The 20,010-nt window shown below is 38.8% G+C and overlaps 1 protein-coding gene and 1 long non-coding RNA gene across 4 annotated transcripts in view; one reads left to right on the top strand and one right to left on the bottom strand.

The window, feature by feature from the left end:
• Window positions 1-5,164: 5,164 nt before the first annotated feature.
• kiaa1549la (KIAA1549-like a) overlaps window positions 5,165-20,010 on the top strand; it is a 59,755-nt gene continuing 44,909 nt past the window's right edge. For 2 of the 3 annotated variants that reach the window (XM_061036828.1, XM_061036830.1), the window contains exon 1: window positions 5,169-5,724. In XM_061036828.1, coding sequence (XP_060892811.1) covers window positions 5,475-5,724 — 250 coding nt within the window. In that variant the 5' untranslated portion in view covers window positions 5,169-5,474. Of the gene's footprint in view, window positions 5,725-20,010 lie in introns of all 3 variants that reach the window. The other variant, XM_061036829.1, reaches the window with a different exon arrangement.
• On the bottom strand, window positions 12,543-13,690 carry LOC132973615 (uncharacterized). The gene is made up of 2 exons (XR_009673027.1): window positions 12,725-13,690; window positions 12,543-12,592 (listed from the first exon to the last, which is right to left on the bottom strand). It is a non-coding gene; the product is annotated as an uncharacterized LOC132973615 (long non-coding RNA).

The raw sequence follows: 20,010 nt of genomic DNA on the forward strand, positions 1-20,010 counted from the left end.
AGGTTGAACTAGGTAACCATACGTCCCAAATTCATAGCTTTCATGTAACGTCACGCTTATGTAACTGCCCACCTGGCGGGCAAGAATAGCTCCATACCACTTTATACTACAGATATGTTTTGGGTCTCAGTTGCCTCCTACATGTATTTATCTTTTTATTGATTTATTTATGACAGTTGCTGTTGAATTTCAGACATGCCTTTAATGATCCAAAGTAGGGGAAATTCAAGTGTTGCAGCAGTAAAAGACAATCAGAAGAACATGCATACATGCATGAGTAAAAATGCTTGTTTAGATAAAAACTAAATATGTAGCATATTCAACCTATAGGTATTTACAATTATAAACTATTAAGTATTACGTAAACTATACACCAATGAAGATCCAAACTATACACTAGAAACTATACAGGACATTTAGACATATTAAGTGGCAAGTTTAAGTTAAGTTTTGACCAGTTATGAGATAAAGTGACATTTTGATATGTATTGACTTGAGTAATATGACATGAGTGACAGTTTAATTTAGTGAAGCGTGTCTGAAATGATTCAGGCAGTCGATGACGGTGAGAGGGAAAAGAGTCCCCGGGTGTGGCAGTGTGACAGCCACTGTGGGTAATGTCAGTGACAGACTGTAGGACTCACTGCTGTTGAACATGGCTGTAGGCACAAAGTAGCGCCTGAAGCACTCAGTTTTGCACCTCGAGGGGATGAGACGTTGGCTAAAGGAACTGAAGATCTGCCACAGCTCATCATGGACAGCTGTGATTTTGTCCCTCATCCTCCTCTCAGCCACTGTCTCCAAACTGTCCAGTTCCAGGCCAACCACTGAGCATGCCTTCCTCACCAGTCTTCATGCCACCCCACAAGCACACCACAGCAAAGAAGAGTGTGCTGGCCACCACAGACTGGTAGAAGGTCTTCAGGAGTCTGATCTGAGTCTCCTCAGAAAGAACAGCCTGCTCTGTGTGACCAGTCCAGTTTATTGTTAATGTGGACCCACGGACCCCAAATGCATTTTTTTCAGTTTTGTATTATCACAAGGTCAAAAATAGATATGTCTTTAATGAAAAGCTAAACAAAGAGGCATTTGTTAAGACACGTTCTGTCCGACAACCACAGATGCATTGGGCTGAAAGTTGCCAGTTTGAATGGTAAAACTGTCAAGGACTCTGCTGTTTCTAGCGACTGAAATAGTCCCGTGCTGTATTAGGGTTGCAAGAGCCCAAACTCATCAATGTTCAATAGTGATGTGTCTGTACATGTGTCAATAAATTTCAGGGTTGTTGCTGCTGCTTAGCTAGGCGAGCAGATAACCAGTCTGTGGATCCATACATGTGGGCTTGCGGTAAAATGAAGGTGTCCATATTTGGGGGCTTGAAAATATGGTCACCCTATCTTCAAAAGACACAAGTAGGACTGACACAACTGTTGAAGTCTTTTCCTCTTTAAACCATAAATTGTGAATGAAATTATAAAATAATACACAACTTCTGGCAGGCCGTCAACCAACGATCTTGAGGAGCCTAAGAGAGCTCAAGAGCTCCCAGGAAAGTAGGTGGTTAGTGACTGAGATTTACAGATAGATACATGCAGTAATATGATGTACTGTAAGAAAAGTTTTGAGTCTATTCTTAAAAATACAGAGTGTGTCTGCCTCCCGGACCCCGGCTGGAAGATGATTCCAGAGGAGAGGAGCCCGATAACTGAAGGCTTTACCTCCCATAGTACATTTAGAGACTGTAGGTACCACTAGTAGGCCTGCATTCTGGGACCGTAATGTTCTTGAGGGGCAGTACGGCACTAGTAGCTCCTTAAGATAAGATGGTGCCTGGCCATTTAGAGCTTTGTAAGCCAGAAGTCAACACAGGAGTAATGTGGTCCCTTTTCCTAGTTCTAGTCAGTACACGGGCTGCAGCGTTCTGGACTAGTTGAAGAGTCTTTAGAGACTTGCCAGAGCACCCTGACAAAAGAGAATTACAATAATCCAATCTGGAGGTAACAATGCATGAACTAGTTTTTCTGCATCATTTTGTGACAGGATATTCCTGATCTTCGATATATTACGAAGGTGAAAATAGGCTGTTCTTGAAACTTGACTGATGTGAGAGTTAAAGGACATATCTTGATCAAATATAACTCCTAGATTCCTAACAGTGGTGCTAGATGCCAGGCTGATGTTATTAAGGACAGTCAAATCACTAGAAAAAGTCTCTCTGATGTTTTTAGGGCCTAGCACAATAACTTCAGTCTTGTCTGAGTTAAGTAGCAAAACTTTAATGTGGAGAATACATGCACCTTGCTTCATGGGGGTTGCACTTTAATTAAAATGTGACAGCATCCACAGGAGGACGATCTGGATCAATTATTCACCATCAATTTATAATCGTTTAATTGTTTATTTTTGTGAGCCATTAAACCTCAAATCCTATGTAAGGAGTCTAAATCAAAATCTGCAAGGTTTCTCCAACTGCATTTACCTTTTCACACTTAGTATCCATCTATCTATCTATCTATCTATCTATCATCCATCCAACCATCCATCCATCCATCCATCCATCCATCCAACATCCATCCATCCATCCATCCAACATCCATCCATCCATCTATATCCATCCATCCATCTATATCCATCCATCCATCCATCCATCCATCCATCCATCTATATCCATCCATCCATCCATCATCCATCCATCTATATCCATCCATCCATCCATCCATCTATATCCATCCATCCATCCATCCATCTATCCATCTATATCCATCCATCCATCCATCTATATCCATCCATCCATCCATCATCCATCCATCTATCTATCTATCCATCTATCTATCTATCTATCTATCTATCTATCAATATTATGTTTTTAACAATAATTTCTATTTTAGTCATTTAAGCCCAATGGAAGCAGGATCTTCATCCTCCTCTTTTAGTCTACTCTGGCAGTGTAACTGCCCTCAGCTTCCACCAGAGGTCGCCTGCCTACTACTGAACTCAGATCTGCCTCACATCTCAAAGCACTTACAGTGGCGTCATTGCCAGTTTTGATTTTTTTTAGTCTTTACATGATTATGCAGCAGGCGTCATGTAGCCTTCGGCCTATCGGGGAAGAGCCAAAACCAAATGTGTTGTCTCACTCGTCTCTCGTTTTATCTCATCTTCTCTATAGGGCTGGGTTTTATTGTCGGGCTGGTGTGAAAGTCTGACTCTCTAATTTTCACCATAATGACAAACAACGGAGAAATATTTGAGCTGCTTAAGGCTGCGTCGAGCCTTAGACATGAAAAGATGCAGGCTACCCGTCCGTCAAGCCAGCGCTAGTAAGCCAACACAGGACCGGAAGTAAGGCATATTCATTAGGCTTTTTGAAATATGGGGTTTAAAATGTCGAGCCTGTTGGCACGCAAGATAATAATAATTGTAGGCCAAATAAAAAACAACAAATAATAATAATATAATAATATAATGTAAAATCAAGTTTTAAGGGTAATAATGTTTAATAATGTTGATAAGTCAATGTTAGCCTATAGCAGACAGACAGACACACAGACAGACAGACAGACAGACAGACAGACACGCAGACAGACAGACACACAGACAGACAGACAGACACACAGACAGACAGACACGCAGACAGACAGACACACAGACAGACACACAGACAGACAGACAGACAGACAGACAGACAGACACGCAGACAGACAGACACACAGACAGACAGACACACAGACAGACAGACAGACAGACACGCAGACAGACAGACACGCAGACAGACAGACACACAGACAGACAGACAGACAGACACACAGACAGACAGACACGCAGACAGACAGACACACAGACAGACACACAGACAGACAGACACACAGACAGACAGACAGACAGACACACAGACAGACAGACAGAAACGCAGACAGACAGACACACAGACAGACAGACAGACACACAGACAGACAGACACACACACAGACACAGACAGACACGCAGACAGACAGACAGACAGACACGCAGACAGATACACACACACACACAGACAGACAGACACGCAGACAGACAGACAGACACACAGACAGACAGACACACACACACACACACAGACAGACAGACACGCAGACAGACAGACAGACACACAGACAGACAGACAGACACACACACAGACAGACAGACAGACAGACACACACACACACACACACACACACAGACAGACAGACACACAGACAGACACACAGACAGACAGACAGACACACACACAGACAGACAGACAGACAGACAGCTAGATAGATAGATAGATAGATAGATAGATATAGTATTTCTTTATTAATTTAAAAGTTGTAAGCTTACCATGTTGAAGGAAAAAAAAACAGTTTCCAGCAGCAAATAATAAAGTTAAGGCTTTTGTCAAAGGTATTGTGTAAAACAGCCTATTTGAAAGGATATAGCAACAATTTAGAATGGCACTTCTGTTATATCCAGGTTTTTCACAAGGTTTTACACTAAACTAATTAACAAACGCTGAAACATTCTGATAATACTTTAACAAGTCTGGTCTCTGTGAGCTAATGTACCTGACCCATTTTGACCACAATTCCTTCAATTTCTCTGAATCCATTTTTATGGAATATGTTAGTCTATCCATAAAGTAAACTTAATGCCAGTAAAAATGCCTCTTCAGAACAGAGGGAATGAAGAAACTCATCTTTTCCTCTGTAGTAGTTTTACAATGTAATTAACAAATAGTTCCCTTCATCTTCAGATATATCCATTACTCCTTCAATTTCCCATTGACTTTTAACATGCTGGGTGTTAGAATTTTAAGAGATTTAAAAGGTGTAGGCTACATAATCTAGATATGATTAGGCTATCACTCCCAGATTTGTAAATGATCACAAATACAATTAGCATATCACTATCTACTTGTCCCGTGCCTCTGTCATCAGCATATCCTGTTCAATAGCAAAATGATGCTAAAATTTATGAAATTAACAAAAAAGATTATGTTGTAGGCCTAATTGTATAGCCTAATTGTATTTCTGGAACCAGAGGACACCCAAATTACACATAGTAATGCTACAAGATTGCATGTTCGTATGATCCTCACTGCCTGGAAAACATCACGTCTTTGTCACTGATTTTCCCCCAACCTATTCAAACGTCATCTTTGGACAAACTGAACGCTTTTATTTTGAAGGCAGCACAAGCATTTTTCCGGTAGCATATTTTATCTTGGTATTGACGAGATGAGGAGCATTTTGTGTTCACTTCAGGGACATCACTAGACACAGAACAACACTCGGTCGGACGAGTAAAGGGAAATATAAAAACAATCTCTTTGTTATCTTCTCGAACCACAGAGCTGCCAGCAGGCTCATGGAGAGCGGAGTCCTGCCTGTCTGCACCACTGGCAAAACAATCGGATGCCTTTCACTACTGCAGCTCCATTAGATGCTTCCCATTCAGGATTCATTGGTTGACCAATGGCTCCCAAACATGCGCTTTTCTCCAGCATCGGCAGCATTGGCCCTGGGAATGAAGGATTTAATATAAAAAAAGAAGCCTGCGCTTCCTCTCCGACGGCATGGATCATTTATCCCGGGATGGTGGCCTCATGTTCTCCCAGGAACGTGAAGAGGACGGTGGCGCTGGAATGGATGCTGTTCCGGCGGTGTCTGACCATCAGCGCTCTGCTCCTGATGATGATGATGCAGGGCTCCTCGGCGGCTGAAGGTGAGCAACTCATTCTGTCTCATCTTCTAACCAGTCAAAGGGTTTACTCCTATTTCCATGAAACCTCTTCTAAATTAACCTTGAATAGGCCCGACTGACGCTCTCTGGGTTTTCTGACTCACATTCTAGTCAGCTAGCTCGATTTCATAATAATATATTATTAATGCAACTGTTCATGAGCCAGTAGGAATATCACTGTGAAGAAGATGTTTTTGATTTTTTAAGACTTACAATCCTAGAAACGCACGTACACACACGCACACATGCACGCACACGCACACACACTCGCACGCACGCATGCACATACAAGCACACGCACACACGCACACACACTCGCACGCACGCACATACAAGCACACGCACACACACACACACACACACGCACGCGCGCGCACACACACACAAGCACACAAGCACACGCACACACACGCACACACACACACACACACACAGACGCACACACAAGCACACACACACACACACACACACACACACACACACAAGCACACAAACACACGCACACACACACACAGACGCACACACACACACACACACACACACACACACACACACACACACACACACACACAAGCACACACACACGCACACACACACACACGCACACACACACACACACACACACACACACACACACACACACACACACAGAGCTTGGTTGTAAAAAGGCATTCGGCGGTTATTTTTCCTGCGTCTGGAGCGGATGATTTGTTGTATTTTTCATACCGACTGTTGTCATTTTAGTGATTTGTCTGTCTGTAGCTTACTGTAACCTATTTTCAAATTGTGGTGTAGGCCTATTTCAACCAACGGGCCTCAAGTCAGGGGAAACGCTAGTGAACAGTAAACCTAAACCTCAACACAATACTTACAACACGACCTTTTGTTACATTAAAGATTAACTATTTATTCATTTACGCATTATTGAGCCCCGAGTTTGTCAACAAACAAATTAGATCCATAGAGGACAATTCGCACATAGCCTATGATATGATATGTAAACCTGTGTTTTTAAAAGTTGCTATATAAATAAAGTTATTGTTATTATTATTATTATTATTATTATTATTATTATTATTATTATTATGATGATGATATGATGTCCGTGTCTTCAAAGCCATCTGAGTGAAACACAAATGTAAGCAGTCAAAACCTTTTGATTCGGCTACTCATTAAACAAAAGTGGGTATCCTGCTAGATTTAAGGTTGTCTTTATGGATGTATTGCCAAAAAAGCACTCTACGGTGAGAAATGTTTTTAAAAAACTATATTACATTTGTTATAACCATAGGCTATATGCTATTTTACTAAATATGTCCATAACAGAGTCGACCAATTATTTAAACCACTCATTTTTAGAAAAAAAAGTAACATTTTCAAGCTCAGCAAATACCGAGTAGGCCTATGTTAAAGTGTATTCTATGAGAATCACTCATATAGCCTAGTTTATTTTCTTGGCCTCAAATATTAAAGGCTAAAATTCTTTGTATAGGCTAGCATATAGGCTATGGGCTAGCAGGCCATTTCTGACTTATTATGATCAAATAGAATTAGAAAATACATATAAAATGATGCAATTAATCATAAGTAGCCTACATAAATGGACAAAAATGAAATACTTTTGTAGCCAACTCAAAACGTTTTGTTCCACTCTTTAAATCCTACAGCTTTTGTTAAATAGTTTCAGTTCACTGGCTGCTCTGTTAGCAGCCATTTTATATTTAAGACAATTATTTAAGTCATTGACTGTTAACCTGCACACTGAGAGAAGGTCTGAAGCCGGCTCTCTAAGCACCACTAGCAGTCTATGATCAATTCTTTGATAAGAAAAGAATACATTAATGATGCACTCTTTTATTCACATATATGCCAAAGCTTTAGGGTGGCATTTGAGTTTAATCAAGAAAGCTACGCCCCTATGCTAACTGATTAGCCGTCCTGCGAAGTCTGAGCAAATATCCTGCATACTCTCAACATTGTTTAAATCATGCTGTTATGCCAATTTTGAGCAAGCTATTTCATGGAATAGCTAAGGGAGATGTGATATGCTTCAGGTTTTTTTAGAGAAAAAGTAAGTAACACCTATGGTGTCTGTGGTTTTCTTCTACATTGACAATGAAAATAGGCTTGTGATGCATGGTGTTGTTAGCTTTGAAAGTGTGTTATAGGTGCATGTAGTACTGTATGTGTGTTGGTGTTTTCTTAAAAATCAGTCTGCAAGGATCTTCATCCTCAGTCTGTAGCTGAGATGTCTTGGTCTGTGTTACCATGGGAACAGATTAACAGCCATTCTTGACGCTGTGTCTTTGTCAGTCAGGGATGAATAGTGTCAGATCTTTTGCCTAACAATAAGCAACACATCACACATATAAAACACCTGCTGAAACACTGGGAGGTTTGTGGTGTTGAAGTGAAGTCAGAACCTTCTGGCTGTTAAACATTTGTCTCTGTTGTCACCAACAACTGCGGGAAACACATATTGTGATTATTTTTGTAGATATAAGTGTGGAAATAATATATTTTTTTTACCAAAACTTTTCAGTTAAAACACAACAAAAAATCTGGAACAGTCCCAAATATCTCATTCAATTGTACGGTCATGAACAGTGCTGCTGATAAACAGGGCAAAGTGGAAAGGATTTAAACGTTGTGATTGAGAGAAGGAACTATGCAAAGCAAGACAATTCTGTCTGGGTTATAGACTTATTCATGAAAAGGGATCATTTTGGGTGGACTATGTAATAGAATACAACTAACTCTTGCAATCCAGTAGGTGTCGCTATTGCAACAATTATGGATGATAACCACCATAAAAATATAACGCCCAATCTTTTGTGAGAAGTGAAGCCAATGCTGAAGTGCAATAAAACTGCAGTTTCTCAACACATGAGGGTGGCTGCAAATGCCAAAGAATCCCCTTTAGGTCCTGTATTAAAATGCCTTTAGAGCAGAAATAAACATGTTTACAGCCTGCTTACAAAATGTTTACTCTCTATAGCTAATTTCTTTATTGATAAAAACTCTACATGGATAGATATACATTTACATTATTAGTGGCATGGTTATTCGACTGACATGTGGGCACTTAGCTGTTGATGGATTAAACTTGTTTGAGAAAAAAACTGTATAACAGTGGTAACAAACCTGGGATTGAACCAAATGTTCTATATTATGCAAAATGTAAAGGCTTTATATGTGATTTTCCACACTTAAATATAATATAAATCAAGTATATCCCCTGAAAATAACTCTGTGAGTCATGACTGTCTACAATGGGTGTAACACCCGAGTCCCACTGTCTGTGATGTTTTCAGAGTTTTCAGAGTCCTATCTTCACTTTGTTTACATCGCCGGGACGGCCGGCTGACTCCTCCCCTCGTGTATAAAAGTTGTTTAATTGAGGGACTAGAGAAAAGAAGAATAACATACTGTACTCACTGCTTAACTGTGTTTCTAGATCACGCTCATTTCAGGTAAATTTACATGCAGTGTGAAGATACGATCATAATAAAGATCGCTAGCATTAGCATGCTAACACAACAATGCAGCGCAAGTTGTTTTGGTTTCATGCTGGTGCTCAAGGGCGACATCTGCTGGATCAAAAAATCACATATAAAGCCATTAAATGTTTCTTTGTCAGGCTTTACTTTATTATCTTTCTTCTACGATTTGAAAATAATGGTATAGAATTTCACAATATTCATGGTAAACATTGAATACTAAGCTCATGTTGGTCGGGGGGTTTGATCCCAGCACCTGCAGCCACATGTTAATTTGTACTTGGGCAGGACATTAAATTTCCTCCTGCTGTTACGTCAATGGGTTTAGTTAATACCGATACCCCCTCTACCATCAGGGTGTGAATGTGTAGGTGTGACCTGCGGTGTAAACGCTTTACACAGAAGACTAGAAAAGTGCTCTACAAGCTCATATCTATTTACCATGTTTTATGCATGGAGACCTCTGGAAAGTTGGATAATGTTTAACAGTTGAAAATGCTTGTTAGTTCGTATTGTTTTTATGATTTCACAAGGGTTTTTTTTTGCTCACATGCCATAGTTCAGTTTGTTGGATTAGAAAGCACATGCTCCACTGTGTCCTACTCAATGCTGAAGTTAACAACATTCCCAAGCTTACGCCAAAAAGTTGTAAAAGCTAAAGCTGCATGTCACACTGTCTCAACTTGTTTTGTGTCAAAGCATGTCTCTAAAGATTTATATACTAAGAGGGTATGTCAGCAAACATTGGGAAATGACTAAAAGCTAAGTCATGTTTCTAAGTCAAGCGATGATATTCACAAACATGCCAATTTGATTTTGAAAAGACAGACATGTCTCTTCTCTTTCTTTCTGCTTCAGGTAAGGGTTGTTGTGTGGCTTAATTATAGTTTGCTTAAAACCATGAGTTTCCTGACCTTATAATATCTTATGAATGTGCAAATGGAGGGAAACTGTGCCATGGTAGATTTTAATAGATTTTTGCCAGCCAGACATAAACAAGTTTTGTTTTTCTAAATGCTGATAATGTTACAATTCACTTTATCCAAAGTGATGTACATCAGAGAGTAAGTACAACACTAATCCAGTCATACACTGCCACTGAAGCAGAGCAGTCTTGCCCAAGGACACGTTGCCCAACTGGGGATCAAACCCTCGACCTTTTGGTTGAAAGGCGATGACTCTACCAACTGAGCCACAGCTGCCCCATAATGACCCCAAAATAACCAAATGATTAAGTCTAGTTCAATATATTTTACATTATGTCATTCATTATCTTGCCATTCCCTGCACATACTGTCTAATTCCCTGCAGTTAACTTAATCATTCATTTTGTACTTGTATATACCCCCTATTTCTATTTATCTTATCTAATCTATTCTGTTTAATGTGTATTTTGTATTTTGACCGTACTTTTCTGTGCTGCTGCAACGCCCGAATTTCCCATCTGGGGATCAATAAAGTATTATCCTATCCTAATCAAAATACATTTAAGTTGTCACACTTAAATGCTTTTGAATACTATATCACAAAAGCATGCAAGCCTCAATGCATGTGCATCTTGATACTTTTATCTATAGTTATTGTCACATTGTCTCAGAAGTTCTAAAGGCTATAGGTATGTATCCTTTAATGAAATATAAAGATAAGCATGACTGAAAGAATAAGATTGGTGATTAATAATAAGAACGTCTATTTAATGACCAAAACCAACAATAACCATTAATATTACCAAGTACAGTATTGTCATTGTTGTGAAAGCCTGGTATGTCTAATTGAACTAAGTTATCCAATATATCAACAAACTTGTAGCTAGCACCTGAAGAAAGCAGTAAAGTGAAGTTTGGCCAAATGTTGAAAATATTAGTATGCAGTATTGCTTTGGCTGCAGCACCAATGGTGGCTGCACGAGGCTTTTGACCACAGCATTATGCTGGATCTGTGCAGTCACTTTATTAAGATAAGACGATAGAGATTCATTTAAAAAAATGACTCGATAGGGAGGAGCACAGCACTATCAAAACTATCAATTATTACTCTAGAATAAAAATAGATGAAGGGGCTGCATTACTCCAGGGAGTTAGCCAAATCTACGTTGGGAGAAGATTTCCATTTTGACTAGAAGCGCACCATTCACAGATTACATTTGTACAGTGGACAGTTAGTGCAAAGGCTCGGCAACAGCTGAAACTACATACATTAAAGAAACTCACAGCAGAAAGGCACAATCAAAAACAAATGCAACAACAAAAACATCTGAAATGCTGCAAAATAAACAATTGGCTAGAAAAGACACAAAAGTGCTGCAAAACGCTGAAACAAGTTAATTAATATCAACGTCTTCTTGATTCCTATAAATATAAAAGTTTAGTGTTCTTTATAGCATATTGTATGGCATTTGATCACTGACAATATAGAGCATTTGTAAATCAGATAACCGCTCAAGGATTAAAAAAATCCATGAGCATAAATGAAACAGCCATGCACATAATGTGAGCTCTTTAAAGCTCTCTTAAAGTTACTCTGCTCCAGTGCATTGTAGCAGCCCGAGAGGCATGCTCGTACCGCTTGTAACATGGTTTTTCTCATGCTTTGCACAAGCTCTATGCTCAAGTGTTAGCAAAACTTTTCCCTTTACGCGTGCAAGTTTTTGATTTGTGCTCTTTTTATCCTCGCTCGGTTATCTCGTTTTCGCACAGGCCATACTATTGTTCAAATAATTATCCTAATAAATAAAGCTTATTGACATTGAAATAGCTACTGAATTATATGAACTTTGTTTACAGTTTTTTCCAATTGCTAAAACACAATTTTGCAAACTAGGCTGGTTTTATCAAAATACTTAACACAATTCACAAAACCACACACCCAAACTGCAAAATACCTCAAATATCCTGCAAAATGAAGCACTGCAACCAAAACTACATATAGCATTATCAAAATCAAACTTTTGCACCAAAGGGCACACACTTCATTCATATTACCAGATTGTTGTCTAACCAACTACACACTGTTGGGCATAATGAAAAGCACTCTCATCTTTAGTATGCTTTGTCATAATACTAAAATAGTTTGAATTATAGAAAATTCTTCAGATTGTTCACATGCACAGAAATATTTGCAGATACACACACATGCTGTTGAAACATTTATTTTTTTTATTTTTCACCAAACAAGTCAGTGGTACATATACCAGTACAGTAAAACGGCTCAAGTCGGGCTGCACTCTCTGTCCAGCCTCTCACATTGTCAGCCCATGGTTGATGACATGACATCAGCTAAGGTTGCTCTGATTTCATTTGAAAGTTGTTTTCTTCTTTGGCCATGAACTCCTCTACCAGCTCTACCCCTACCTCTCACTCTTCCTCTACCAGCTCTACCCCTACCTCTCACTCTTCCTCTACCAGCTCTACCCCTACCTCTCACTCTTCCTCTACCAGCTCTACCCCTACCTCTCACTCTTCCTCTACCAGCTCTACCCCTACCTCTCACTCTTCCTCTCATTCTCACCCTCACTCTTCCTCTCTCTGCAACGTCTTCCATTGTTGTTGTAAAAAAAAGGTGCTCACTTGTGGTCTTTTCATAGTGCTTACTTCCTGATTGAAGTGATAACAATTAACCATTCAGGTGTTTGGCCAGGTGGCACATACATTGACCAATTAGCTCATGTAGTTTCATTTTGAATAGCAGTGTTTTGAAATGGGAAACATGTGACTTTATGTCAGATTGTTGTGTCTTATACAGAGAACTGTGTTCAGTGCATTTAAAAAGTGCCATGTTGAATTGCAAAATGTGTGTAAAGCAGAAATTGTGTTTAGACTTTTGGAGACTTGAGAAGAGGTTTTGCTCTCTGTGTGTCAGTTTAAATAATTGTGCTATGCATGTCATTTTAGTGTGTTAGCAATTGGAAAAAACTGTAATATGTTAATTATGATTCACTAGTAACAATATGGTTTGAGATATTTAATAGATGATATGAATATTGACACAAATGTATGTTGAGATCATGATTATGATGAAAGAGGTTGTAGTTATTTGGCTGGTCTGGGAGGATGGACTTTTGGTCTCCGGCTTCTGCCTGAGCTGATCACGGCCCTGAATTCATTCTTTTGAAAAAACTGATTCAAGTGATACCAGTCATGCAAAATGTATATTTCTTCTAATCTTTGGAGACTGGGGGAAGTTGCATGAGTCTCATATCATCATATACAATCATGCATTAAAAGTGTTTCACAACTATTTATAACTTGTAATATTGCTGTCTGTTCAGTCCTTAACTATAACAGCTTTATACGCCAGGCCGTCCCATCCATGTAAACATGATGTAAACACAGCCGACAACAACACAGCTAGCGGGACTCGAGCTTATCACTCATAGACAGTCATGACTCAGGGACACATTTACACAGGATACACTTTCTGCTATATTTATGTGTAACACATTCTGCCTTTAATTTCTCAAACGTGGCCTGAAATTTAATGATTCATTAAATGAATGTTTTTATAGTGAATTGATTTCTATTAACGAGGACATCTTTTCTGGTTGTTTATTACATAATGCACCATTATTGATTTTGATAAATAAATGCATGCCCTGTATTTTATAATCATCACCCTGCAAACTGTAATAATTCATTAGAAATATGAGGACATTTATTAAATGTTCAGGGCATTTATTTCAAATTGCGGCAGATTATTACAAAATGCAAGTGTGATTACTTAATAAAGTGAACATTTATTTCAGTTGTTTCGTTTAGTTTATTTTTTTGTTTGTCAGGGACAATGTACAAAATATACATTAAAAGATGCAATGCACTAGATTTAATGGATCAGCTAGACTCCACACACTCACATGCACACACATACTCACACACATACTCACACACACGCACTCATATATGCACACACACACACACACACACACACACACACACACACACACACACACACACACACACACACACACACACACACACACACACACTGGGGAAATCAATGTGGATCCTGAAAACAAATATAGCGATACTTTGCTGTATGGATTCTTTTGCACAGACCTCATACACAAATTCCTGTTGTTGCTCTAAACTTGTTTTAAACAGCAAATAAATATTCTATATTTCTTCACCAAATGAAAAAGAGAGTCGCTTATAAGACGAATCTGAGTGTTATGATATAACAGCTGCAGTTTGATTGTTTTTGTCTTACTATTCCTGAAGCTAATGTTCAAACAGTATGTTTTCTCTGTTTCAATGATCATTTTGAAATATTCTCTTTGCTTATCTGTAATAGGAAGTGGGAAATGTTTATCCTCTGCTTATCCTGAATATGACCTCAGACAGGATTATCATGCTGATCAGTGTAGGTAAAGCAGCAGAAATATGAGCTTCTAACCAGTGAATCAGGCCACAAAACATTTGGACAGCAATTCAACAGAAATATTCAGAAATGATACTGTGCCCTAATGATGAACATATCATTACATGAGAATAGTACATTTGATACTAATTCATTTGCGTTTAAATTAAGGTTTTGCGATCAGTGACCATTACGTTTCCACATGGTAGCTGATTTCCTCAAGATGTATTTTGTGGTGAACTGATGTGGCATTGCTTTCAATGAATCACCCATGGTGTGTTCGTGAGAGGGACATGCTGAAATACTGTTGCACATGTTGGTTCATGCTGCACATGTATCTGACTAAAATGACTCAAAATAAGCCACAAAGTCAGTAAAGTTGCAGTCTTGTTCTCTGTGTTCTCTGATGTGCAGAGGCAGACCCAGACTCATGTAAAGCCATTCATGTGTTTTATTACAATGTTATGCACAAGAGGTAACCGTGCTCAGGCCGGGTTAGTCCTGGAGCAGCCTGGACCAGTATGGTAGCGGGGGAATAGGGAGGGGGGACAATTGTACTTAAAGGGATACTTCACCCGTTGAAACATGAATCTGTATTAACATTGGGTCATATATGTAGTAGAAATGTGAAATACATTTTGAAGTTGGTGCCTTCTTGGCCGAGAAAAGGCAGAAAGTGTCTTTTTGGCTCATGTGGATGAAAGACACCAAATCCCAGAATGCACAGCACCGCAGGCCACTCCCACTAAGGTCAGGTTTACAGACATATTTACTTCAACACATAAGGACATTTCCTCAACTGATTCAGAGATTTCTTCCAGAATTGATCTTGTAAGTTCCTGGCAGAAAACAGACTCTATGTCTGTGTCCATAGACAAACAGTGAGAGCACCGACACTACCAGTCCGCCCCAGCTCGAGCCGGCCCAGGCTCCTCATCCTAACTGCTGCTGGCTTGGCTGCTGTGGCCGCTAGGCATAACACCCGCCTGTCGGCAGCAGCCGTCTCACCACTATATTTATATTTTTTCGCCATTATCAGCTTCCTCCATTGAGCCTGTTAGCATAGCTTCCAAGCAATATGGCGGACGTTAAGTTTCGATTCTGGGAGTGAGTTCCCACCCACTGTTCTGTGATTGGTCTGTAGCTTCAGTGGTCGAAAATATGAGGAACTAGCGTTGTAGTTTCACCCCGCTAACCACAACAGCAGCAAAGCTCCTTTTCAGAGTCAGAAATACAAAGATTTCCCATCTGAGGGGAAAATGAGGGCGGGATGCACGACCATTCAAAAATACTACCAGGTTTCTAATGATACAAAGATTAATGCAAATGGAGAAGTATCCCTTTAAGGACGGATCAGTTCAACTTAGTGTGAGTGTAACCTTAGTTTCAGCTATGAGAGCCCTAACAGTAGTGAACTGTTAATTGGTTTTATTTGACTCAAAAATAGATTTAAAGCAGCTTAAACTGTTTCTGACATGTTCTGGCTTGTGTGATATTTTAATAATTGCTGAAAAGATGTTGAACTTTGTGCCTTTTTCTATGATTCAAACTCATTATTGTGGACTTTACTTCCTTACTTGATAAGAAATATACAATTGTTTTATTTTTGTCAATGCTATCTTCATCATCCCAACATTATCACTGTGTGTATCATTGACTGGACTGTTAAACTGTTAGTTACGTTAAGGAAAATCAGCTATGAAGTGGTACTATATAGTGGCACACAGTGAGAGCAGACACTGAGTGCTTAGGGTCAGTCACATTCACACGCTGACTTATTGGTTTGTGCAGAGTCACATGGTTGTTTCATACAGACCTTGTAACACTACATGTGTTGTAGAAAATCAATGCTGCATTACATGCAGCCAACAAGCACTTGGCAACAGTGAATTTAAACAGGTAGAAATACACAAGCAGAAACAGACTGAACCGCCAGCTGCAGAGACTGTACAGGCCGAGAAAGAGCGAATAGAGCAAGATACAGAAAGAGAGATATAGGAAGAAAAAAACAGAGCAAAAATAATAACAGATATTGCAGACAGGTTTCAATTCCAATAATAAAGATAGAAGTATACATTTAGTATTAACAATTGTAGTAAAATGTTAATAAATGACTGACAACAAAAATCTTTTATTTGTATTTATTTTATTGTTTATTTTTACAGGGGCAGCTCACTTTTAAATGTAATTCCACCATAGTAAGCTAATTGCTAATTTTCAGGACAACAGATGAAGGAACAATGTAAATGAATAGTTGTGAAACACATTAGCTCTATGATGAAATGAAACGGCTACCTCACCAGTGGTCAAAACTATAAACTGCTGCAATGTTTATTATAAACAACACAAGCTTATAAAACTGTTATAGTTTAGAGCACACATTACAAATGTTAACTAAAAGGGAACTTGCTTTTTCAAACATAAATAGAAACACATTTTATTTCATTTCCTGACTAATGAATCAAGTCCCACAAGTCCCACTAAGCATGATGGGAAATAAGGGCAGGTCTCTACAATTGTATTGGACAAGAAAGACACAGAGGGCTTCATGTATGAGCCAGCACACTACATTAGAGCTATTAATCCTCATTTTGTGTTTCAACAAATTATTATTGGGTTGCCGTAGAATCACACTCAGATGAATAGTTGGCCTGTCTAAATAGCAGAAGCTATTTTCTCGAAAAGGACTGTTTATCAGATGTTAATCATTTTCAGATGTTTTTGTGCAATGAGTTGAACATTTTGATTGAACTGCTGAAACTCCTGAGAAGGAGGAAATGACAAACTGTATCCTACACTGTACAATGCAGTGTCTACCATTAGTGTGTGAATGGATGAATGTGACATGCAGTGTACAATCACTAGAAAAGCTTCAAGTCCATTTACAATTTTCCATTTGGGAAAAGCTAACGGTGGTGAACTTACAGCAAGAGAGACTGAGCAATCTCTCCTTCATGTCCATAGAACACAGATTTGAATTACATAATTGAGGAATTTGCAGCCCAAAACCCAAAGACCAATTGAAAGCACTTCTGCTTCTGCAGGTAAGACTATAGCTGCTGTTACTTGACGTTTGCTTGATGATATGGGTTTTAAATTAGAAATACTGATCTTGTCCTGTTGCTGCTGTGCTGCTGTCTGTTTTTGGTTATTCACTTCATACTTCATATTAAGCAATTTTCCTATGCTGAATTACTTGTTAGCTGATTAGGATGGCTCTGCATACTGCTTGTCACTTTTTATTGATGGGGTTCTAAATCGTGGTTGTGGCATGTTGTGAAGACAGGAGTGCTATTGGAAGTTGTGGCAGGGTAGTTTATTAAATAAACCTGAGAGCTGGACGTTATTGTTAAAAAAACATGAACAGGAGAATGTCTTCATAAGATAAATGATAAAGAATTAATTTGTATGGAAGGAACTATGGCTTGATTGAGTCTGGAAAGTTGTTTATTTTGTAGTGCTTTCTTTCTTGGTGGTTGGGTACTTATTATTCACAGTCTATGGTTGAGTACTTATTATTTACAGTCTATGGTTGAGTACTTATTATTCACAGTCTATGGTTGGGTACTTATTATTCACAGTCTATGGTTGGGTACTTATTATTCACAGTCTATGGTTGGGTACTTATTATTTACAGTCTATGGTTGGGTACTTATTATTCACAGTCTATGGTTGGGTACTTATTATTTACAGTCTATGGTTGAGTACTTATTATTTACAGTCTATGGTTGGGTACTTATTATTCACAGTCTATGGTTGGGTACTTATTATTTACAGTCTATGGTTGGGTACTTATTATTCACAGTCTATGGTTGGGTACTTATTATTTACAGTCTATGGTTGGGTACTTATTATTCACAGTCTATGGTTGGGTACTTATTATTCACAGTCTATGGTTGGGTACTTATTATTTACAGTCTATGGTTGGGTACTTATTATTCACAGTCTATGGTTGGGTACTTATTATTCACAGTCTATGGTTGGGTACTTATTATTCACAGTCTATGGTTGGGTACTTATTATTCACAGTCTATGGTTGGGTACTTATTATTCACAGTCTATGGTTGGGTACTTATTATTTACAGTCTATGGTTGGGTACTTATTATTCACAGTCTATGGTTGGGTACTTATTATTTACAGTCTATGGTTGGGTACTTATTATTCACAGTCTATGGTTGGGTACTTATTATTTACAGTCTATGGTTGGGTACTTATTATTCACAGTCTATGGTTGGGTACTTATTATTCACAGTCTATGGTTGGGTACTTATTATTCACAGTCTATGGTTGGGTACTTATTATTCACAGTCTATGGTTGGGTACATCAGTGCTCTTTTACAAACGTCCAGATGGCTTTTCTCTGAGGCTTTATCCTCTTCACAAAAAATGTCGACCGCAAATGTAGAGTTGTCTCAATGTTGCAAGATAAGTGTTGATGTTTATGTTTCGTGCAGCAGCCACAGCTGATGCCAATGCCACTCAAGAGAACACAGTGAAGCGATATGGTGTCCAGGACACTTTCTGTCTTATCAGGAAGGAAAACCAAAGCATACCCTATTTTAAAATCTTTGAAAAAGTGAAGGTTCATTTCAGTTGTATTCCTCTCGGATATGTCTGACCTTTTGATGTGGTCTGTGGCATAACAGTGTGCTGCATGCATAGGAACTTGTAGTGCTTTTAAGAGTGCCAAGAAAATAGTCCAGGGCAACTCGTCTCACAGAAAGGTGAAGATGTTTCCATATTTAAATTTGTGCATGTAGATTCTATTCTAACACAAAATATATTCACTTTTTGTTGGGACGTCTTTAGTGGGCACAAGTATATTTTATCCCAAACCATGTCTGATGGCTTCTGCAAACAAGCAGGTATGGATCCCTCAAAAGGAATGGAGTATGAGTTTACAGTAATGTGCCTCAAGGTCAGACAAAACCTTTTTTCTTGTGATCTAGATCAAGGCACTTACCAAGAGCTCACAGTCTTAAGAATGTTCTGCATTATTCACACAAAAAACAAAACTCACTTTCATTAGATTCCTGTCCTTTACACAACAGCTATGTGCCTGTTTAAATTAAAGTCCTTTGTGTCATTTGAGGTTTGTTGCTGCAAGCACAGAGTCAATCTTTTTCAAGGTTGAGAAACTACTCTGAGTTCATATGACTACATGATGGGATGATAAAGAAAATACAAAAAAAAACATGCAATAGTTTTGGGTTGATAGTTTGGTAAGTCATCCGTCCACAACATATTTGAATATATTTGAATTGTAGTTATGACAGTTTGTATTTCCAAATGTGTGTGGAAAAGAGTAATTTCAAGAGGTATTTTGATTTAGGTCAGTCAATAGGGGGCAAAGCGTCTGAGCCCATCGGCCTCTCACTTCAAACAGAAGGCCAGCCTGAGGTCTTAATAGAATTA

Source organism: Labrus mixtus, chromosome 4 (assembly GCF_963584025.1).
Source record: "Labrus mixtus chromosome 4, fLabMix1.1, whole genome shotgun sequence".
In the NCBI taxonomy this organism is placed as follows: Eukaryota; Metazoa; Chordata; class Actinopteri; order Labriformes; family Labridae; genus Labrus; species Labrus mixtus.